Raw genomic sequence first — 22679 nt, 5'->3', positions numbered from 1 at the left:
AACAGCACAGGTCCCAGTTCAGAGCACTGGGGGACCCCACTATTTACCTCGCTCCATTCTGAAAACACCATTTATTCCTACTCTTTGTTTCCTGTCCTTTAACCAGTTACTGATCCATGAGAGAACCTTCCCTCTTATCCCATGACACCTTACTTTGCTTAAGAGCCTTTGGTAATGGACGTTGTCAAGGGCTTTCTGAAAACCTAAGTACATTATATCCACTGGATCCCCCTTGTCCACATGCTTGTTGACCCCCTCAAAGAATTCTAGTAGATTGGTGAGGCGTGATTTCCCTTTATAAAAGCTGTGTTCAGGGCCAGATTTACACCTTACGCACCCCTAGGTACAGCATCTTCAGTAGCATCCCCTCCCCCCGCCTACAACTGACCTTCGTGTCATAGCTGCCGACTCATGGGTGCTCCAGGGCTGGAGCACCCATGGGGAAAAATTGGTGGGTGCTCTGCACCCACCGTCAGCTCCCCCCGCCCCAGCTCACTTCTGCCTCTGCTCCATCTTTGCCTCCTCCCCCAAGCACACCGAGTGCCCACTTTTTCCCCCTAGCTCCCAGCGCTTGCGCCGCGAAACATCTGTTTTGCACGGCAAGCACTGGGAGGGAGGGGGGAGGAGAGGGAACGTGGCACGCTCGGGGAAGAGGCGGGGCTGAGGCAGAGATTTGGGGAAGGAGTCCAATCGGGGCAGGGAGGGGGCGGAGTTGGGGCAGGGACTTTGGGGAAGAGGTTGGAATGGGGGCAGAGCAAGGGCAGGGAAAGACTGGAGTTGGGGTGGGGGGGTGAGCACCCATCGGCGTCGGGGAAAGCTGGCACCTATGCTTGGTGTTGCACAACTTTATAGAGGTGGGGCAACCCTAGAACGCCAGTGGCCCTAGGCACGTGCCTATTATGTCTAAGTGGAAATCTGGCCCTGGCCGTGTTAACTCTTCCCCAACAAATGGTGTTCATCTCTGCGTCTGACAGTTCTCTTCTCTACTATAGTTTCAACCAGTTTTGCCTGGTACTGAAGTGAGGCATGCAGGCCTGTAATTGCTGGGATCACCTCTGGAGCCCTTTTTAAAAACTGGCATTACATTAGCTCTCCTCCAGTCATGTGGTAAAGAAGCTGATTTAAAGGACAGGTTACAAACCAGTTAGTAGTTCTGCAATTTCACATTTGAGTTCCTTCAGAACTCTTGGGTGAATCCCACCTGGTCCTGGTGACTTATTACTGTTTAGTTTATCCATTTGTTGCAAAACCTCCTCTAACGACATGTCAGTCTGCGACAGTTCCTCTGATCTGTCATGTAAAAAGAACGGCTCAGGTTTGGGAACCTCCCTCACATCCTCAGCCATGAAGACAGATGCAAAGAATTCAGTTAGCTTCTCTGCAATGGCCTTATCATCTTTGAGTACTCCTTTAGCATCTCCATCGTCCAGTGGCCCACTGGTTGTTTACCAGGCTTCCTGCTTCTGGTGTACTTAAAAACATTTTGCTGTTAGTTTTTGAGTCTTTGGCTAACTGTTCTTCAAATTCTTTTTTGGCCTTCATAATTATATTTTTACACTTCCTTTGCCGGAGTTTATGCTCCTTTCTATTTTCCTCACTAGGATTTAACTTCCACTTTTTAAAGAATGCCTTTTTGCCTCTCAGTGCTTCTTTTACTTCGTTGTTTAACCACAGTGGCTCTTTTTTGGTTCTTTTACTATGTTTTTTAATTTGGAGTGTACATTTAAGTTGAGTCTTTGAACAGTGTCCATGCAGCTTGCAGGGATTTCACTCTAGTCACTGTACCTTTTAATTTCTCTTTCACTAACCCCCTCATTTTTGTGTAGTTCCCCTTTCTGAAATTAAAGGCCACAGTGCTGAGCTGTTGAGGTGTTCTTCCCACCACAGGGATGTTAAATTTAATTATACTGTGGTCACATTAAATGTTCCTGTGGTGGCATTGACACTAGTAAGGACAGGAATACTAGTAAGTACCACTCCTTTACCAGGGACGGGGCGGTCCATGGGGGGCTGTTGTGATGGAGGCTGCAGAGGACACAGCATTGCAGGGCACGTGACCCATGTGCCCGAGATCACTGAGGAGTTTAAACGATTGAGGCAGCCAGAGACAGAGACTCTGTGTCCCAGCCCCCTGCCCGAGCCCTGTGCTCCATGGCCCCCTCAGCCCGAGCCCTATGGCCACCCAGCCTCCTGCCCAAGTCCTGTGCTCCATGGCCCCCCCAGCCCGAGCACCACGGCCACCCAGCCTCCTGCCCAAGCTCTGTGCCCCATGGCCCCCCCAGCCTGAGCCCCATGCCCCCCCAGCCCCCTCCCCGAGCCCTGTGCCCCATTGCCCCCCAGCCCCCTGCCCAAGGCCACCCAGCCCCCTGCCTGATCCATGATCCCTCCTATTTAAGCCCCATTGCCCAGCCCCAGCCTGAGCGCCACACCCTCTGTCCAAGTCCTGATCCCCCTGCCTGAGTCTGCCCTGCCTCTGAAGTGGCCTCACTCCCTGGCTCCCCACATGGCCAGGAATAGCCCTTCCCAGCCCTTCCAGCCTCAGCTCTCTCAGCTGTTCCCCTGCTGCAGGCACTGTCTGCTGGCCCCACACCCACCCCACGGTGCCCCCCACCTGCTCTGGGATGTCTGCCCCACATCTGCCTCAGGACCCCTGCCCCATACCGGCTGCCCCACACTGCCTGCCCCATGTCTGTCTTGGGACCCCTCCTGCACACCTGCCGTGGGATGGCCCAGTGCTGGAGGGTCTGGAGATGAGGGGCCTGGGGGGGCACAGAGCCCCCCACACAAGGTCTGCATAGCCAGCGGGCAGCACAGCGCCGGGGGACCGTTTAGTTTGATAGTTTTCTGTTATCAGTAGACACAGCTGGGAAACCCTTATGTCTTTATAGATGTAGCTGTGAAATCCTCACTTCTGTATTGTTTTGTCATTATAGTTTCCACTTTGTTGTTGTTTATTTGCATGGTCTCTGTCTGGTTCTGTGACTGTTTCTGTCTGCTGTATAATTAATTTTGCTGGGTGTAAACTAATTAAGGTGGTGGGATATAATGGGTTAGCTAATCATGTTACAATATGTTAGGACTGGTTAGTTAAATTTCAGGAAAATGATTGGTTAAGGTATAGCTAAGCAGAACTCAAGTTTTACTACATAGTCTGCAGTCAATCAGGAAGTAAGGGGGGGGAATGGGTACAGGGAATGGGGGTGGGGAAATTGGAATCATGTTTGGCTAAGGGCAGGAATGGGAACAGGGACACAGGTGTAAGGCTCTGTGGTGTCAGAGCTGGGAAGGGGGACACTAAGGAAGGAAACTGGAATCATTCTTGCTGGAGGTTCACCCCAATAAACATTGAATTGTTTGCACCTTTGGACTTTGGGTATTGTTGTTCTCTGTTCATGCGAGGACCAGGGAAGTAAGTGAGTGAAGGAATAAGCCCCCTAACATCTGACACTGGACCACATCTGGCCGGCAATGGGTGTCAGTGGTTAACAATTACCCAAGGCCAGGGGGGTTCCCGTCAAGTCCCTCCACCCAGCCTGGCTGCTCTGGAAACGGCGCTGGGGCAGGTCTCTGGCTGGTGCTGGGCAGGGCTCCAACCCGATGCTCAACTTGTGCCCACCTGGCCTGGGGATCTGGATTTCAAGGCACTGGGAGCAGTGACTGGAGCCTGCGGTGCAGTGGAGCTGGGACCAAAGGAGGTTTGCTGCTGGCCCTGGAGCAAACAGTCCTGGCCAGGGTTGAGTGGCGGTTGCCCAGGGTTGTGTGTGGCTGATGGGGACCGGAGAGGCCATGTGCAGCTTGGCGGGTCCCGGGAGACCCCGGATGCCCCAGGATGAGGCACTTGCTTTACAGGAGGTTTCATTCAAAGCTGGAAAGCTCGTCCCTCCAGGCCCTGAGCTATGTCTGCTGTGCACAGCTCCCAGCTGCACTGGGTGGGCAGCTGGGCCTGGGGGTCCCTGCTCAGACATCTCCCAGCCTGGCTCCTGCTCCTCCCAGCCAGGCCCGCCGGGCAGCCAGGGGTGAGGGCTGGGCCCAGGCCGGCTCCTGCACAGCCAGAGCTGCCCTCACTGTCCTGCCCACGTCACACCGGCTCCCAGACACCCTCCCTGCCCTGGGGGTGCTCAGGGAGGAGAGGGCACGGTTGGGGCTCTACCCCCAGCCCTGCCGGTGCTGAGCACAGCACAGCGAGTCCTACTGGGGGTGGGGCCTGTGGAGCCACCAGGTGAGCCCAGCAAGGGGCCAGCTCCTTCCAAGGCAAAAGTCAGCAAGGGAGGGTGAGCGGGAAGGAAACGCCTGCAGAAGTAGTGCCCTGCGCAGGGCTCCCATGCGGGGCCTGCTGGGGCCAGGGACACCAGCCTGGCACAAGAGACACAGATGACACGTGTCTACACCCATGCCAAGACATGCCCAGGTGCCCCTCACATCTCCCTAGACTGACCCCCCCACTGCTCCCTAGATCTTACATGCAGGCGCCCTCCCCACACACACACAAGCACCCACTGGTGCCAGGGTCCGGACTATCTCCCACCCCCCCCCACACGCAAGCTGGCAGCTGCTCCTCTGCACTCGCAGCAATCAGACTGAAATGACTGCACTCTCCTTCCTCAGAATCACTGGCTGCAGGAGCCCCCAGCTCCCCTTGCCATGCAGAGCCAGACTCCTTCCCCCCACATCCCTGACTCTGTCCCCTGGCGCAGAGCCGACCTACCTGTGCCCAGCCACGCTCCGCTCCTCACTCGCTGGTGGGGCTCCCTGGCCTCCAGCCTAGCCGCAGGGCCCCTTGGAGGCAGCCCGCCCCGCCTGATGACACATTAACCATGGGCGGTCCAAGCCAAACCCTCCCTCAGGTGCATCTCCCCAGCCAAGCCCTGTCTGCTGCCTCTCCTCCCTCCCACATGCTGGCAGAGGGAAGAGCCAGGCTCTGACTCATGTGCAATCGTAGGGAGGGGAGCTCCTCGCTGGGGGCTGGCAGGATAACTGGCTCATCTGCCTCAGCCCAGCACTGCCAGCACTTAGCACACAGCCAGCCAAGTCTCACAGCCCGCGGGGGGGAGCAGAGCAGGTGGGGAAACTGAGGCTGAGAAGGGTTTTTTTGGGTGGGGGGACACAGTAAGAACATCCTAGGGTCCTGACTCCCAGTTCCCCATGCTCCAACCCCTAAGCCACACTGCCTCTTCCTGGCTACATGGGCCAGCGGTTCTTTCTCAAGAAGCCAAAGGGGCGTTTTGACTTCACATCACAGCTGCTCGGTGTGCTACGGATCCCGCAGGGGATAGTGCAGATTGGCACTGGGGCCTCAGGGAATAGCATGGGGATGAAGTAGGAATTTCCTGTAATGTTTTTAGGAACTATTTGGACTTTCAGAAAGCCTTTGACAAGGTCCCGCACCAAAGGCTCTTAAGGTAACTAAGGAGTCATGGGGTGAGAGGGAAGGTCCTCTCCTGGATCGGTAACTGGAGAGAGGTAAATAGCAGGTCCCAGGGGTCTGTACCAGGACCAGTCCTGTTCAACATAGTCATAAATGAGCTGGAACAGGGGGTGAACAGGGAGGTGGCAAAGTTTGCAGACGATACAAAGTTGTTTAAGATAGTTAAGTCCACAGCTGAGTGCAAGGAGTTAGAGTCACAAAACTGGGTGACCGGGCAACAAAATGGCAAAGAAATGCACATTGGAAACATAATCCCAACCATACACATAGTGACGGGGTTGAAATTAGCTGGTAACACCCAGGAAAGAGATCTGGGGGTCACAGTGAATAGTTCTCTGAAAATTTCAGCTCAATGCGCAGCAGCGGTCAAAAAGGCTAAGAATACTTTAGAAACTATTAGGAAAGGGACAGCTAAGAAGACAGACAATATCCTAATGCCGCTATCTAAATCCATGGGATGCCCACACCTTGAATACTGCACGCAGACGTGATCACCCCATCTCAAAAACAATACAGTGGAACTGTAAAAGGTTCAAAGAAGGGCAGCAAAGATGATCAGGGTATGAAACAGCTTCCATACGAGGAGAGACTCCAAACATTAGAGCCGTTCAGCTTGGAAAAGAGACGACAAAGTGGGGATATGACATAGGTTTATAAAATCATGACTAGGGTGGAGAAGGTGAATAGCGAAGTGTTATTTACTATTCACATCACACACAAACTAGGGGTCGCCAATGAAATTGACAGGCAGCAGGTTTAAAACAAACATAGGAAAGTACTTCACACAATGCACTGTCAACCTGTGGAACTCTTTGCCAGGGATGTTATGAGGGCCAAGACTATAACAGGGTTCAAAAAAGAACTGGATAAGTTCACAGAGGATAGGTCCATCAATGGCTATTTGCCAGGATGGGCAGGGATGGTGTCCCTAGCCTCTGTTTGTCAGAAGCTGGGAACGAGCAACAGGGGATGGATCACTTGGTGATTCCCTGTTCTGTTCATTCCCTCTGGGGCACCTGGCACTGGCCACTGTTGGAAGACAGGACACTGGGCTAGATGGACCTTTGGTCTGACCCAGTATGGCCATTCTTATGTGATAGCACCACCCCCGCCCCACAAGAAGCTAACTGCCACACTGTCTCCTGGACAGAAATGGCCTTCCTCAGAGCTGCTCTTCTCTGCCCTGGAGCATGAGCATGGGGGAGCCCTTTACTTCTCCTTCCAGCCAGTGTCACTGCAGGCTCTGTCTCCAGAGGCGCATTAGCAGCTGCCCTGGAGGGCTCAGTCCACCCCTGCTGGGCGGTAGGGACCTGCAGTGCTCCCCCAGCTGCAGTTACAGGCCACCATGCCTTGCCGTCTGTCATGATGAATTGCTTTAACCCATAGCTCTGCACATAAGTGCAGCTCCACCCCCTCTCCCCAATCGGGGCCTAGGATCCCCTCAGTGTGGATGAAGAAAAGGAGTACTTGTGGCACCTTAGAGACTAACCAATTTATTTGAGCATGAGCTTGAAAGCTCATGCTCAAATAAATTGGTTAGTCTCTAAGGTGCCACAAGTACTCCTTTTCTTTTTGCGAACACAGACTAACACGGCTGTTCCTCTGAAACCTGTCAGTGTGGATGGTAATCCCATGGGGCCAAGTGGGATGCAACCCTCTAGAAAGAGGAGACAGACTGGACAGGGTACTGATGGGAATAATGGCAGGGAATTCAAACACAGGGAAACGGGCAGGCCCACGGGCAGGGCCCTACCAAATTCACGGCTGTGAAAATCACGTCATAGACCACAAAATCTGGTATTTTGTGTGCTTTCACCCTATACTGTACAGATTTCACAGGGGGGGCCACAGGGAAAACAAGTGTTTCTCAAATTGGGGGACCTGACCCAAAAGGGGGCTGCAGGAGGGTGGTCACGGTATTGCCACCCTTACTTCTGCACTGCCTTCAGAGCTGGGCGGCGGGAGAGCGGTGGCTGTTGGCCACACACCCAGCTCTGAAGGCAGCGCCACGCCAGCAGCAGGGCAGAAGTAAGGGTAGCAGAACCGCAACCCCCGCTACAATAACCTTGCGACCCTCCCACAACTCCTTTCTGGGTCAGGACCCCGACAGTTACAACACTGTGACATTTCAGATTTAAACAGCTGAAATCATGAAATTTACAACTTTTAAAAACCTATGACCCTGAAATTGACCAAAGTGGACCATTAATTTGGTAGGGGCCCTACCCATGGACTCCAGTCTAACTTCAGAGGAATAACTTCCTCGATGCCAGCTCTCAAACTCCTCAGCGAGGTGGGTGGCTTGAGAGAACAGAAAACAGTGGCTGTGGGAGGCATAATAATCCCCCCAGCTATACAGTGCCTGGGATCCCCAAGTGCTTTGCAGACTGTAGGATATATACAATTACTCACCCGCCAGAGAAATGCAGCCACCTCTGGGTGGAACACAGCAGCTGGCTAGCAGCTGACAGCAACACTGTAGAGACAGGAAGTGATGGAGAAGAGTTAGAAATAGAAAAGGGGAGGGGAAGTGAGGCCCAGAGGGCAGGGAGAGGGATTGGTTTGAATTTGGAAATGCCCTGCCCGGGGCCGGGACTCACAAAGGGAGTTGGAAGGCAGAGGACTTGCTTTCACACAGAAGGTTCCTTTTGGAAACTGGGCACAAGATCCTAGATAAACAAGTCTCTTATCAGCCAGGACCTTTGTGCCTCCATAGACAGCTTCACGGCCCCACCTCCTGGCTGCCAGGCCTGCCCTGTGACACAGGGAAGGTGAAGTAGGATATTTGGTCCTCAGAGGAGGGATCCAAAGGAGAAGGCAGCCCCATGCTGGGCAGGGCCAGCTCGTAGCTTTGCCCCGTCCCAGCCACTCTGCAGGGCTGGGGCAGAGCAGGATTTGAGCTTGAACTTCCCCACCCAGGCACTGCGGCGCAGGAATAGCCTGGCGTACAACAAGGGTCGTACGTACAACAAGGGTCTGTGCTGGGAGCTCCTCTCAGCAGCTAGCCAGGGGACAAACACAGCAGATGGGAATGCCAAGGACCTGTCAAGCAGCAGGCCAGGACATCCACATTAAAGAAAGGCTGGTTCCTGGGGGTGGGGAATTGGATCCAGAGCCTTTTCCCTCCAGGGCCTTGGTTCTGAGGGCTGGATGCAGGCGCTGGGCTCCCTCTGTGTCCTTCTCCACAACATCCCCACGTCTGGCTCAGCATTCCCACCAAAGCCCCAGAAACCTCCCTGAGGCTGGCAGATTATAAGGGCAGGCTGACACTTGAAACTCTGCCGCTAGGCTTCAGCAAAGACACTCCTGCGAGACGGATGGGAGAGCGCCTCCTGCCGGCGTCACTCACCCCCGTCCGTGAGAGGCGGGAGAAGCCCCCATCGGCACAGTGCTGTCTGCACCAGGGGAGATGGATTTTTCTCACCAGAGCTGTCAGCTGATGGTCTAGACCTGGAGAATGCCAGGGACCCTGCAGCTCACAGCTGTGCTGGGTAAGCTCACGCTGGGCAGAGTTAAGGTTACACGGGCACCATCACCTCCCCCCACACACGCCCCTGTGCTTTCCTGGGCTCCTTGCGAGGGGGCCACAAAGAACAATGGGGGAATTTACACACCTCGTGTTGCACGCGTGTGTGAGACTCGAGCCTGGTGCAGGGCCCCCGTGAACCCACGGCCAGAGCCCACGCACGGTGCACCTGGGCTATGTCTGCAAAAGGCCGGGGCGGGGGGGTCAGCCCCAGCGCTATCCTTGGCCAGCGGGGGCCACAGGCCGGGACAGTCCCGGGGGGGGTGCAGTCCTCGGGGGGGCCAGGCTGGGGGGGGCCTAGGCTGGGGGGGTGATCCCAGCGCTATCCTTGGCCAGCGGGGGCCACAGGCCGGGGCAGTCCCGGGGGGGTGCAGTTTGGGGGGGGCCAGGCCGGGGGGGGCCTAGGCTGGGGGGGTGACCCCAGCGCTATCCTCGGCCGGGGGGGGCCACAGGCCGGGGCAGTCCCGGGGGGGTGCAGTTTTGGGGGGGGCCAGGCCAGGGGGGGCCTAGGCTGGGGGGGTGACCCCAGCGCTATCCTCGGCCGGGGGGGGCCACAGGCCGGGGCAGTCCCGGGGGGGTGCAGTCCTCGGGGGGGCCAGGCCGGGGGGGGCCTAGGCTGGGGGGGTCAGCCCCAGTGCTATCCTCGGCCGGGGGGGGCCACAGGCCGGGGCAGTCCCGGGGGGGTGCAGTTTTGGGGGGGCCAGGCCGGGGGGGGCCTAGGCTGGGGGGGTGACCCCAGCGCTATCCTCGGCCGGGGGAGGGGGGGCCGTCACCATCCGCGCCCCGCCCCCAGCCTAGAGCATCCGCCCCGCCCCCATCACGTGATCCCGCCCGCTCCTGTCACGTGCTGGGGCGGGGAGTCCGGGCTGGGGCGGCGGGGGGCGGGGCTCTGAGCCGCGGACGGGATTGGAGGCGGGGGCGGGGCTAGGCAGGGAATGGGCGGGGCCAGGGGCGGGGCTAGGTAGCTGCAGGCGGGAGCTTGTGGGGCTCAGGCCGCTCCTGACTCAGCCAGCGGGCGGCGGTACCGGGGGGCAGGGCCGTAGGTTCCCCGGGGGGCTGGTGCCGGAGGGGGGGTCGGGGGTCGGTGCCCGGGGGGCTGGTGCCGGAGCGGGGGTCGGGGGTCGGTGCCCGGGGGGCTGGTGCCGGAGCGGGGTTCGGGGGTCGGTGCCCGGGGGGCTGGTGCCGGAGGGGGGGTCGGGGGTCGGTGCCCGGGGGGCTGGTGCCGGAGGGGGGTTCGGGGGTCGGTGCCCGGGGGGCTGGTGCCGGAGCGGGGGTCGGGGGTCGGTGCCCGGGGGGCTGGTGCCGGAGCGGGGTTCGGGGGTCGGTGCCCGGGGGGCTGGTGCCGGAGCGGGGGTCGGGGGTCGGTGCCCGGGGGGCTGGTGCCGGAGGGGGGGTCGGGGGTCGGTGCCCGGGGGGCTGGTGCCGGAGGGGGGTTCGGGGGTCGGTGCCTGGGGGGCTGGTGCCGGAGCGGGGGTCGGGGGTCGGTGCCCGGGGGGCTGGTGCCGGAGGGGGGGTCGGGGGTCGGTGCCCGGGGGGCTGGTGCCGGAGCGGGGGTCGGGGGTCGGTGCCCGGGGGGCTGGTGCCGGAGGGGGGTTCGGGGGTCGGTGCCCGGGGGGCTGGTGCCGGAGGGGGGGTTCGGGGGTCGGTGCCCGGGGGGCTGGTGCCGGAGGGGGGTTCGGGGGTCGGTGCCCGGGGGGCTGGTGCCGGAGCGGGGGTCGGGGGTCGGTGCCCGGGGGGCTGGTGCCGGAGCGGGGTTCGGGGGTCGGTGCCCGGGGGGCTGGTGCCGGAGGGGGGGTCGGGGGTCGGTGCCCGGGGGGCTGGTGCCGGAGGGGGGGTCGGGGGTCGGTGCCCGGGGGGCTGGTGCCGGAGGGGGGGTCGGGGGTCGGTGCCCGGGGGGCTGGTGCCGGAGGGGGGGTCGGGGGTCGGTGCCCGGGGGGCTGGTGCCGGAGGGGGGGTCGGGGGTCGGTGCCCGGGGGGCTGGTGCCGGAGGGGGGTTCGGGGGTCGGTGCCCGGGGGGCTGGTGCCGGAGGGGGGTTCGGGGGTCGGTGCCCGGGGGGCTGGTGCCGGAGCGGGGTTTGGGGGTCGGTGCCCGGGAGGCTGGTGCCAGAGGGGGGTTTGGGGGTCGGTGCCCGGGAGGCTGGTGCCAGAGGGGCAGCCCATCCATGGGGGAAAAGCGTATCCTGTGTGTTGGGCTGGTTTGCCTGGACATAATAAGCGTGGTGGACGTGTACCCGGCCGAGGACACGGACACCAGGTACGGGGGCTCGGCTCCCTGGGGACTGCAGCCCCTGGGGAGGCTGGCTTGGGGGCTCGGAGGGGCTGAGCCCAGTCCCAGAGCTGGGCTGGGGGTGCTTGGCCGGGTCAGCCCCTGGGCTGCAGGCTCTGGGAGCCCTGCGCTGGCCCCACGAGCGGGTGGGGGGGTTGCCTTTGCCACTCACAGAAAACGTTCCCGGGGTCCTTCCCCTGGGGTGGTTCTGAGCCTCCCCATCTCCGTTTTCCAGCTGGGAGGGGTGAGGCGCAAGGGGCTGGGACTTAGGGACGTGGGGCTGGAGGGAAGGGACTTCCCAGGCATCTTGGCCAGGCAGCCCCATCACATCAGCCCCTCTGGAATGGGAGCAAGCGCCACCTCACGCTGGCTGGGTTGTTCCCCCCCAGGCTGGGCATCCCTGTCGGAGCCAGGATACGTCGGGGCTCTGGCTTCCAGGCCCTTGCTCACGCGCTAGCCCCAGGCCCTCTCTGGGCCATGAAAATCCACCTGGCGTTCAGGTGGCTGGCAAATACCCGGCTGGCAAATACCCAGCTGGCAGGAGCAGGCCCACCGGGGGCTCTGGCCAGCGGGGAATCTGGGCGCCCTCTCGACCATCTAGAAATGGCTTCCCCTGTAGCCCGACTTCCCGGGCAGAGCAGCCCAGACCCCCTCGGGCCCTTGGGTTCCTCCAAGCCGCTCCCCTGCACAGTGCCACCGCCGTGCACTGGCCGCATGCAGCCCTGGGATCCCAGCCCCAAGTGCTCTCTGCGTACAGCCATTGCCGCAGCCTCCCATTAAACTGGCTGCTCTGGCACAAGCTTCCTCTGCCCCACCCCATGCCTGTCAGCAAGCAGGGAACCCCCGGCTGGCTCTGTAAGTGCTAACTGCTCCCTCACCCAGCCAATGGGCCTGTTCCTGCGTGTGGATCCCGCTGAGCAGGGGCGACTGGGGTCCCGTGCGGGGCCGGGAGCCTGGTGCCCAGCCATGCCCTGCCATGGCTGTCTGTCTTCTAGGTGCCTGTCACAGCGCTGGCAGCGGGGTGGCAATGCCTCGAACTCCTGCACCGTGCTGTCCCTGCTGGGGGCGCCCTGCGCCTTCATGGGCTCGTTGGCGCCAGGACACGCAGCAGAGTAAGTGATGAACCTGGTGCGGGCGGGGTCGGCAGGGTCCGCATGCCCACAGTGAGATGGGAGCCTGAGTGCCCAAGCCAGTGCCTCGGGTATCCTGCCATGGCCAGTGCCAGTCCCACTGGCACAGATCAGGGGGCCGTTATGCAGCTTGGCAGGTGCCCTGGCCCCCAGCACAGTGGAGTGAGAGAGAATCCTTCCTTCCAGGTGACAGGGCCCAGCAAGTTGGGGGCAGGGAGCCCGCAGGCAGGACCGTCCCTTTCCTGGGTGGGGAGACGTGACACCTCTGCTGATCATGGGTGCTCTGGCTGCCTCCTTGTGCTAGGGGAGGGGGGCAGATCAGACTGGGGGCTTCCTTTACCCTGAGTTTTGTGTACTCTAAAGGTTTGTGACGCCTGGTTTCCTACCCGGCCTGCTCTGACACCCCCCTGATGGGCCCTGTCAGGCCTTTTCCCAGTGGCTGGGCTGTCCGGCTCCTCGGCTGTACTGCCCTCACTCGGGGTCTGCATTCCCAGCTGGCAAGGGGCACCGGGATCGGGTGCAGGGGATCTTCTGCAGCGTTGGCAGGGGGGTTAGCATGGGTTGGTGCTTTTCTAAAATCCACATCTCCTTGGTAAGTGGTGTGACCAGCTGCCATTTTGGTGTGACCCACCATAACCTGATGCATCCATGCTCCCACAGTGGTCCTTGTGAACTACATTGCCATGGAAACAAGATGAGAGGGTTCCCCTGGGTCCCATCCAACCTCTTCCTCCAGGACTAAGGGACGCGAGATCCTCAAAGTCTGTTCTCCAGAGCCTCACTCAGGGGAGTGGGTATATCCACAGCCACAGGGCCAGCAGGGAGCCCCCTGCCCACTGGCCCCATCTCCCTGCTGGGGAGTGTCGGAGCCCCCAGCCCTTCCTGGGGAACCCCTCCCCCTGTCGCTGGCCCCATCTCCCTGCTGGGGAGTCTCTGGAGAGCCTTTCACCCCCACTCCCGGTTGTAGCCCTGGTGCCGCCCATGATCTGTGGGGCTCCCGGTGCAGAGGGGGCAGGTTGGGTGGCCGGTGCAATCGCTGCTGGGGACTGACTGGGCCCCCAGACCCGCTGCCTCCCCTCCAGCCCCCAGGTACTGCAGGACAGCGGCTCTCCCCTCCCGCGCTAACCCTCTCTGCGCCCCCTCCCCGGCAGCTTCGTCCTGGCCGATCTGCGGCGCTATGCAGTGGAGCTCACCCATGTGGTCTCGCACCCCGAGAGCTCCTTCCCCACCTCCATCGTCATCAGCAGCATGAGCAGGGGCACCCGCACCATCCTGCACACAAACAGGTGCGTAGGGGCCGTGCCCGGCGCCCGCTGTGCCCACCAGGATCTAACCCCTCTCTCCCTCCCCCCGGTCTCTCCCTCCCCCGCTAAGTTTCGTCATGGCGGACTTCCGGCGCAGGGGTGTGGACGTAGCACATGTGGCGTGGCAGAGCCGGGGGGACACGCCGTGCGCCTGCTGCCTTGTGAACAGCACCAGCGGCTCGCGGACGGTCACGCTCTACGACACGTAAGGCCAGGCACATCCGCCGAGCCGTCACGCCAATCGCCCCTGGCCGGCGGGCAGCTCCCGTGGGGGGAACCCCAGTGCCGGGCCCTTGGGTCCTGCCTGTCACGGACCAGGGCTCGGGGGCCCGTGCCCTCGGTCTCGCCTCGGCGCTGCCCCGTCACGGGGGACCCATCCTGCATGGCTGATTGACTGATTCATCCACTGATTCTGCACACAGACGCCCAATCAGTGCAGCAGTGCTAATCCTGGCCGACCAATCAGCACCCGGTAATTGCACTGCCATAATTGGCACATCTCGATGGCCACTTGTCTTAGGAGGGGAAATCTGCTTGTGGGACACCCGCTGCCTCCCCCGGGCTTATGGGGGGTTGCCCTGTGACTGCCCCCCTTTGCAGGTGCTCAGCGTACAGAGGCCACCCCATGCTGTACCTTGGGCTGGCCGCTGTAGCGGTGACCTCCTTGTGCTTGCAGGGCTGCGTCAGGGCCTTTTGCTGGCCCTAGGACGGGACGTTCCCTTGGGAACTCGCCCTGGGCCGCACCAGCCCCACCCCTCCATTTCCTGGTGGGTGGTCTGGCACTGTGCTTGGAACAGGCCTGGCAAGCTGGGGTGCCCCCTGCTGCCTACCCCGGTGGTGAGCCCCATCTCTGTGGGGCTCCTCAGCCCGGCCCAGCGAGTTAGAATACGTGGGAGAGGGCATCAGCACCCCAAGGAGATCCCCTCGGCCCCCCCAGGTAACGCAGCTCCCATGTGGGGCCGTCTCTTCTGCCCAGTGAGCTGGACCTCTGGCCCTGCACTGCTGGGACCAGCAGCAGGGACTTTGCCCTGGGACCCTGTTAACCCTTTGCTGGCAGGAGGGTCGAGCTGGGATCCAGCAGCCAGAGAACTGGGGGGAGCGGTTAGTGATTCACGGGGACCCAGTGCCATTGAGCTCTGTTCCCTGCAGCTCTCGTGTGCCTTGGCCCCTCGTTGAAGGGCGTCAGCGGGCACCCCCTGGCCCTGGGATCTCTGTGATCAAAGTCTGGCTGATGCCCTTTGAGATCAGGCAAGGGTCTCTCCTGCCTTCATCCCCTCTGTGGTTAATCATTGAATCTGTGCCTCGTTAACAGCCCAGCGCTGGGCAGAGTCCAGCCCCTCAGAGCCCCATACAGTCACACCTGCCTGCCCTGTTGCTTGGTCTTTGTACCCCCCAGGAGCCCTGTGTGGGCAGGGGCCCCGCCAGCCAAGCATGCAGTGGGAGCAGTGCCCAAGGGTACCGGGCACCATGGTGTCCTCTGGGGCAGGCTCCCCCTGTGTAGCTGGGCAGGCCAGGGAGGCTGCGTGGAAGGACTGCAAGTGCCCACAAGCCACGCTGTGTGTTGGGCCCCACTGCCTGGGAGCTCCACATCCTCACCCAGCTGGGGCCACTAGCCCGGATTCCCCAGCGGCTCAGTGACTGCAGGGGCGGGGCGTGAGCTAAAGATTAGTAGGGCCCCCCCCCCCGTCCCCCTCAGCCCTAACCTCTCTGCTGGGAGAGGCCTCGTGCACCTGCCCTCTGACTTCCCTGTGTTTTCCCCCCTCCCCTGTGGGTTAGAAACCTGCCAGATGTGACAGCCCAGGATTTTGAGCAGGTCGACCTCACCCAGTACAAGTGGATCCATTGGGAGGTGAGTCCCTTCTCCTACTGTCGAGGCCCCCAGGGCCGAGGTGGCATCGTGCCATTGACTGTTCAGTGGCTCCCCAGAAGTGCCTGGCGCTGCCCGAGCGCAGAGGGAGGCTAGTCCCTACCCCAGGCAGGCGAAAGCAGACGCAGGCCAGAGGAGTGGGATGGCACATACATCTGCGTCCCCAGCTGCCACACGGGCGTGGTGCCCAGCCCAGGGCCATGTCATGGAGGTGCCAGGAGCTGAGATCTGAGGGGTGGGCCCGGCAGCGGGATGGGGAGGGGCTGGGCTGGTCAGCGTCAGGGTGGCCAGAGAGGGTGGTGACAGTAGCCCTGCAGGAGACGAAGACGTGGCCAGGCGCTCGCTCCTTGGCACAGAAAGGAAGGGGCGGCTTGAAGTCGCAAGGAGGAAGCACCAGTAGGATTTAGTGACAGGGAGGGGCCTGGCTGACCTGGAATAGAGACTGGCCCCAGTGCTTCTGGCTAGGGACTGGGGGCCTGGAGGTGGGGTGGGAGGCAGACACGCCAGCTCGCTGCTTTCTGCTCTGCGCTTCCCTCTTCGCAGGCTGCTCCGTGCGGGACCTTGCTCCTGACTGGCTCCGGGTGTGGATGCTGTTATCTAGACTGAGTGCTTGGTGCTGGGTAGCCCTGTGTAGACAGGTCTTTGCTCATGCCAACTCCCGTTCTGTGGCCACATGGCCCAGGCCACCTTCCCATGCAGCACGAAGCTGCCGGGTGGCTTAGGCTGGGGTCTGCACTAAGGCACTGCTTCCCTCAGTCCCCGCTGTGGCACTTAGCCCCAAGCCAGGCTGGCGAGCTGTGCCCAGGCCTGTGGGCGCAGGGGGATCAGGGAGACTGCCCTGGCTCTGCTGAGAGCTCTTCCTGCTTCCAGGGCAGGAACGCTGCAGAGCAGGTGAAAATGATCCAGCGCGTGGAGGCGCATAACCGGGCCTGCCCAGCCCACCAGAGAGTCTCTACGTCGGTGGAGGTGGAGAAGTCCCGGGAGGAGCTGTACCAGCTCTTCGGCTACGGAGACGTGGTAGGAACTAATGGTGTAGTGTCCCTGCCATCGACCCCTGTTCCTGCGTCCTGGCATGGGCCGGACACTGCAGGGGCTATCTGGGGGTGGTGGGGAAAGCTGAGCCAGAAGAGACCTCCCACTGGCTGTTGGGGAAGCCTTCCTGTCTGCCAGGGAGGTGGGTCTGGCTAGGGTATTTCACACTAGGCAGGACAGAGCCCTAGAGAATGGGCCGGAGGGACTATCCTGCCCTGGCAGGCCCAGCAGGTCACATCCAGGGTTCTCTGATGGGGCTGAGGAATGACACAGAGAGGACAGGGGGCACTGTCGGAGGGCAGGAGGGCTGGGAACCTGCTAGGGGCCAGGAATCTGGAGGTTGTATGAAAATGAGCCAGTGCTCTATATTGCATATATGAATATGCATTACCTCAATTACACAAATAGCCCAAAGCGGTATCTGCATAACAGGCTGTCACGGAGTCCCCAGGCGATGCTCTGGAACTGCTCCCTACAAAGCCGGTCAGGACTCTGGGGCAGTCGCCTTCCTGTGAGCAGCCTGTCTGCAGGACACACAGCTCACCCAGCTTCCACCTTCCTGGGTCTGACCTCGGAGCATTCAGCATCCTCTGCCCCTCCCTGCGCTTCCCACAGCGAGTCCGCTCAGGCGGGGTCCTGGGGAAGCCAGAGGGTCCTGCCCCCCAACTCCGCAGTCAGACGGGACTCTCAGCCAGCCAGTAAAACAGAAAGTTTATTAGACAACAGGAACATGGTCTAAACGAGAGCTTGTAAGTGCAGAGAACCGGACCCCTCAGCCGGGTCCATTTTGGGGGGCAGCGAGCCAGACAACCACGTCTTCCCTTCACTCCATGTCCGCAGCCAGCCTCAAACTGCCTCCCCCTCCAGCCCCTCCTCCTCTGGGCTTTCCCCTTTCCCGGGCCAGGAGGGCACCTGATTCCTTTGTTCTCCAACCCTTTAGCTCTCACCTTGCAGGGGGGAAGGGCCCAGGCCATCAGTGGCCAGGAAACAGGGTGTCGGCCATTCTCTGTGTCCAGACCCCTGCACACACCTGCCCCCTAGGGCTCTGCAAGGATCATACACCCTTATCCCACTGCATAGGGGAAACTGAGGCACCCCCACACAATTCAGAGGAAACATTAAGAACAGTCCCACTTCGTCACACAGGCAACATAGCACTGCCCTGTGTGACCCCTGCAGAGGACATGAACCTGCAACCTCCAGCCTGAGCAGCCGCCTCACCCCGCACCCTTCGCTGCACCCAAAACGCTAGATCACACTAGGGTGGGCTGGATTGTTTTGGGGGGAGGGGGTGTTATGCCTTGGCTGGGGGGGGGGCAGCATTGACCTCAGCTGCATTAATGGGGTGAGGGATCCTCTCTGAAGCCCCATCTCTCAGGATATCTGGCTGCCGCACAAGCATCCCCTGCTCCTGGGGGCGGCTGGGATCAGAGGGGTCAAGGCTGTGGGGGGCAGAGAGCTTGGCTTTCCCAGCCTGTCTTGCTGGGGGGCTCCACTGCCTGGAGGGGGCCCCCATAGCGGGAGGTGTCACGGCCCAGAGCGAGGCCCCTGCGTGGGGGAAGCCAGAGAGTAGCATAACTGAGGCCTGCCCCATGGGGGTGCTGCAGGGGACCAGGCCCCACCCACACCCGGGTGACAGAGTGTTTCCTTTGCGGGGTGCTCTGGGCAGCTGGCTCATTCTCCGTGCCCTGGGGGGGGGGGCGCTCTGGGCAGCTGGCTCATTCTCCGTGCCCGGGGGGGGCGCTCTGGGCAGCTGGCTTGTACTCCGTGGCCCGTGCCGTGGGGGGGGGGGCGATTCTGGGCAGCTGGCTCGTTCTCCGTGGCCCGTGCCTGGGGAGGGCATTCTGGGCAGCTGACTCATTCTCCGTGCCCTGGGGGGGCGCTCTGGGCAGCTGGCTTGTACTCCGTGGCCTGTGCCTGGGGTAGGGGGGCACTCTGGGCAGCTGGCTTGTACTCCATGGTCTGTGCCCGGGGGGGGGGGGCGCTCTGGGCAGCTGGCTCATTCTCCATGCCCTGGGGGGGGCGCTCTGGGCAGCTGGCTCATTCTCCGTGGCCCGTGCCGTGGGGGGGGGGCGAGCTCTGGGCAGCTGGCTCGTTCTCCATGGCCTGTGCCCGGGGGCGGGGGGGTGCTCTGGGCAGCTGGCTTGTTCTCTGTGGCCCATGCCCGGGGGGGGGGGTCCATGGCCCGTGCCCGGGGGGGGCGCTCTGGGCAGCTGGCTCGTTCTCTGTGGCCCATGCCCTGGGGGGCCATGGGTTCTGGGCAGCTGACTCATTATCTGTGGCCCGTGCCCGGGGTTGGGGGGGCGCTCTGGGCAGCTGGCTCGTTCTCTGTGGCCCGTGCCCGGGGTTGGGGGGTGCTCTGGGCAGCTGGCTTGTTCTCTGTGGCCCGTGCCCTGGGGGGGTCCGTGGCCTGTGTCCGGGGGGGGGAGCTCTGGGCAGCTGGCTCGTTCTCCGTGGCCCATGCCCTGGGGGGGGCACACGGGGCAGCTGGATCGTTCTCCGTGGCCTGTGCCCTGGGGTGAGGGGGCGCGCGCTCTGGGCAGCTGGCTTGTTCTCTGTGGCCCGTGCCCGGGGTTGGGGGGGCGCTCTGGGCAGCTAGCTCATTCTCTGTGGCCCATGCCCTGGGGGGGGTCTGTGGCCTGTGCCCAGGGGGGGCGATCTGGGCAGCTGGCTCGTTCTCCATGGCCCATGCCCTGGGGGGGGCACGGGTTCTGGGCAGCTGACTCATTATCTGTGGCCCGTGCCCGGGGTTGGGGGGGCGCTCTGGGCAGCTGGCTCGTTCTCTGTGGCCCGTGCCCGGGGTTGGGGGGCGCTCTGGGCAGCTGGCTCGTTCTCTGTGGCCCGTGCCCGGGGTTGGGGGGCGCTCTGGGCAGCTGGCTCGTTCTCTGTGGCCCGTGCCCGGGGTTGGGGGGCGCTCTGGGCAGCTGGCTCGTTCTCCGTGGCCCATGCCCTGGGGGGGGCGCACGGGGCAGCTGGATCATTCTCCGTGGCCCGTGCCCGGGGTTGGGGGGGGCGCTCTGGGCAGCTGGCTCGTTCTCCGTGGCCCATGCCCTGGGGGGGGCGCACGGGGCAGCTGGATCATTCTCCGTGGCCCGTGCCCGGGGTTGGGGGGGGCGCTCTGGGCAGCTGGCTCGTTCTCCGTGGCCCATGCCCTGGGGGGGGCGCACGGGGCAGCTGGATCATTCTCCGTGGCCCGTGCCCGGGGTTGGAGGGGCGCTCTGGGCAGCTGGCTCGTTCTCCGTGGCCCATGCCCTGGGGGGGGGTCTGTGGCCCGTGCCCGGGGGGGCGCTCTGGGCAGCTGGTGCCAGCTCACTGCTCTGGGAGGGGCTGTCCAGGTGGGCACCTGCCTGCGGGAGACAGGACAGGTGTCTGGGGTGCCAGCGAGGAGGGGAGCTGATTGGCCAGCTGAGCAGTCTCACTAGCCAATCAGATGCCAGCTCCTGCATGGCTCAGGGGGCTGGGGCTTGTGGCTCCTGCTGAGCTCGCGGGGGGGGGGGGTGTTGGGGCGGGGGCTGGGCACTGGCTCTGGGGCATCGGGGGCACTGGCTGGGGGGCAGGGGCTTGGTGCTGGCTCTGGGGCATCGGAGGCACTGGCTGGGGGGCAGGGGCTTGGTGCTGGCTCTGGAGCATTGGGGGCACTGGCTGGGGCAGGGGCTGGGCACTGGCTCTGGGGCATCGGGGACACTGGCTGGGGGGCAGGGGCTTGGTGCTGGCTCTGGGGCATTGGGGGCACTGGCTCTGGGGCATCGGGGACACTGGCTGGGGGGCAGGGGCTTGGTGCTGGCTATGGGGCACTGGTATTGTTCATTGGCTCTGGCTACCTGCCCCCGCCCCCTCACTCCCCTTCTTTCCTGGCAGGTATTTGTCAGCAAGGACGTGGCGAAGGACTTTGGTTTCCAGTCGGCTGCGGAGGCCTTGAGGGGGCTTCACACCCGCGTGAGACCAGGGTAGGCCTGGGCCACGTGGGCCCAAACTGGGAGGATGAACCTGGCATGGGGGGGCCAGGGACTCACTGCCCTGCCCTGGGCAGAGCGACGCAGCCGTGGGCGGCCTCCAGGCCCTCCTCAGCCCACGCTGCCTGAGGCATGGGGGGAGCAGGACCCCTCTGCTCACCCCAGAGGAGGGGGCAGGGCCCAGAGCTGGCTCTGGAGGGTACCGGGCGCTGCTGGCTGCGGTGAAATGGGCCGGTGGGTTCAGAGCGGTTCCCGCGGGGCCCTGCCTGGGCTGGGGGCAGCTGGCCGAGCGGGGGCGGGGCTGGCTGTGGGGTCACGGTCACGCTGCACTGCTGTGCCCCCAGGGCCACTGTCATCTGCGCCTGGGCCGAGGCAGGGGCTGACGCGCTGGGGCCGGACGGGGAGCTCGTCCACTCGGACGCCTTCCCCCCAGAGACCATCCTGGACACGCTGGGCGCTGGAGACACCTTCAACGCCGCCGTCATCTTGGCCCTGTCGAGAGGTGGGTCTGTGCTGCCGTCGGGGGCCTCTCCCTGCCAGCACCGCCACCGGCTGACGGGCGGCTTGTTCTCCCGTGACAGGGCAGAGGCTGCAGGAGGCGCTGACCTTCGGCTGCCAGGTGGCCGGCAGGAAGTGCGGGGTCCACGGGTACGACAGCATCGTGTGAGCTGGAGGAGGCTGCGGCTGGGGCTGCCGAGCTGGGATTTCCTAGGGCGGGAGGGCTGAGCTGTTGGCGCTGCCCGCCGGGTGCCACGCTGCCCTGGCACTGTACCAAGCCCTGTGGGTCCCCTCCCTGTCCAGTGGAGCCAATAAACACTTGGGAACAGCTGCTGTGCCTGCTCTTCTCACTGCAGCCGCAGTCCGGCCGCCAGGGCCCGGCGGGCGAGTTCCCAGGGTGCTGCTGAGCTGGCCAGACGGACGTCGGCATGTGAGCTGTGCCCGCCCAGGAGCCCCCTCCCCAGCCTGGGGGTGGGCAGTCGGAGCCGTGGTGCAGCCGTTCCTGTGGCTAGCAGACCCTCCTGCCTGGGGTTGGCACTGGCTCCTGGACCCCCAGGAAGGGGCTCCCTGCTGCTCCCCGCCTTAAAGGAAGCGCAGCGGGGGCAGCTGCCTCTCTGCAGAACAGGCTCCTCATGCCAGGGGCTGCCAGGCTTCCTGCCCAGGCCGCTCCCCCCTGATACCAGCTCGAGCCCCTGGCAAGATGGGTGAGGGGTTGGGGGCAGGTGGGGCCATCTGAAGGAGGGGCTGCCCCCGCTCTGCCCTCTGGGCTCCCAGGCCCCAGCCTCCATTCTGACTGTGATTGGGGGTGTCCAGCTGTAGGTCGAAGTGCTCCAGGGCCTGGCTCCCAGGGAGCTCTCCTCAGCATGGTGCCTGCCCACCCCAGCGCCCGGAGCAGGCAGGGCTAAGTCTGGCCTCAGGGGAGCAGGAGGTGCCCAGGAACGGTGGCCATGGGCTGAGTGGAGGGACTGGCCTGGGGCCAAGGAGGGCCCTGGAAGGCCCCCTGGCTGTTTGGCTGGGCTCTCATGGGGTGGGGCAGTCTCAGAGCTGGCTGGGTGGACCTGGCCTCCTGCCCGCCTCATGGCAGCAGTCCTTAGTGGGGGCAGCTAGACCCTGGCTGGGGGGTGCACTGCTCCCCCTCGGGCTGGCCACTGGGGCTGTGGTGCCCGTCTCAGGGGCAGGGTAAAGCTCCTGCGCCAGTCACTGAAGGAGGCAGGGGTTAAACCCCTGGCTCTCCCCAAAGGGAATGGCCCCCTGGTATAGCTGATGGAAGCACCCCCACTTTCTCCCACCCTCTGGCTCGGGGCCTGTGGGGCCCTGCAAAGGAGGCAGAAGGCTTGTGCCAGGCCCTGCTTCCAGAGGGATGGGCTAGTTATAGAATCATAGAATATCAGGGTTGGAAGGGACCTCAGGAGGTCATCTAGTCCCACCCCCTGCTCAAAAGCAGGACCGATCCCCAATTAAATCATCCCAGCCAGGGCTTTGTCAAGCCTGACCTTAAAAACCTCTAAGGAAGGAGATTCCACCACCTCCCTAGGTAACGCATTCCAGTGTTTCACCACCCTCTTGGTGAAAAAGTTTTTCCTAATATCCAACCTAAACCTCCCCCACTGCAACTTGAGACCATTACTCCTCGTTCTGTCATCTGCTACCACTGAGAATAGTCTAGAACCATCCTCTC

The 22679-nt window shown here is 62.6% G+C and overlaps 2 protein-coding genes across 8 annotated transcripts in view; one reads left to right on the top strand and one right to left on the bottom strand.

The window, feature by feature from the left end:
* LOC125634824 (cGMP-dependent protein kinase 1-like) overlaps positions 1-9226 on the bottom strand; it is an 80288-nt gene extending 71062 nt beyond the window's left edge. For 2 of the 5 annotated variants that reach the window (XM_048846088.2, XM_048846091.2), the window contains exon 1: positions 4706-4888. The gene's annotated coding sequence lies outside the window, so the exon portion shown is untranslated. Of the gene's footprint in view, positions 1-4705; positions 4891-7837; positions 7902-9039 lie in introns of those variants that run through there. The other 3 variants (XM_048846089.2, XM_048846090.2, XM_048846093.2) reach the window with 3 other exon arrangements.
* A 1838-nt stretch (positions 9227-11064) lies between these two features.
* KHK (ketohexokinase) lies at positions 11065-21332 on the top strand. 3 transcript variants are annotated; one of them, XM_048846134.2, is made up of 8 exons: positions 11065-11205; positions 12213-12329; positions 13722-13856; positions 15428-15500; positions 16389-16535; positions 20409-20497; positions 20848-21005; positions 21085-21332. In XM_048846134.2, exons 1-8 carry the CDS (start codon positions 11114-11116, stop codon positions 21168-21170), a joined length of 897 nt encoding a protein of 298 aa, XP_048702091.2. In that variant the 5' UTR covers positions 11065-11113; the 3' UTR covers positions 21171-21332. The 3 variants fall into 3 exon arrangements, with proteins under 3 accessions (XP_048702091.2, XP_048702090.2, XP_048702092.2); XM_048846133.2 differs by lacking the exon at positions 13722-13856 and adding an exon at positions 13499-13633; XM_048846135.2 differs by lacking the exons at positions 13722-13856; positions 20848-21005 and adding an exon at positions 13499-13633.
* Positions 21333-22679: the final 1347 nt, after the last annotated feature.

Source organism: Caretta caretta, chromosome 3, assembly GCF_965140235.1.
Source record: "Caretta caretta isolate rCarCar2 chromosome 3, rCarCar1.hap1, whole genome shotgun sequence".
Classification (NCBI taxonomy): Eukaryota; Metazoa; Chordata; order Testudines; family Cheloniidae; genus Caretta; species Caretta caretta.
This window is presented reverse-complemented; position numbering and strand designations above follow the sequence as displayed.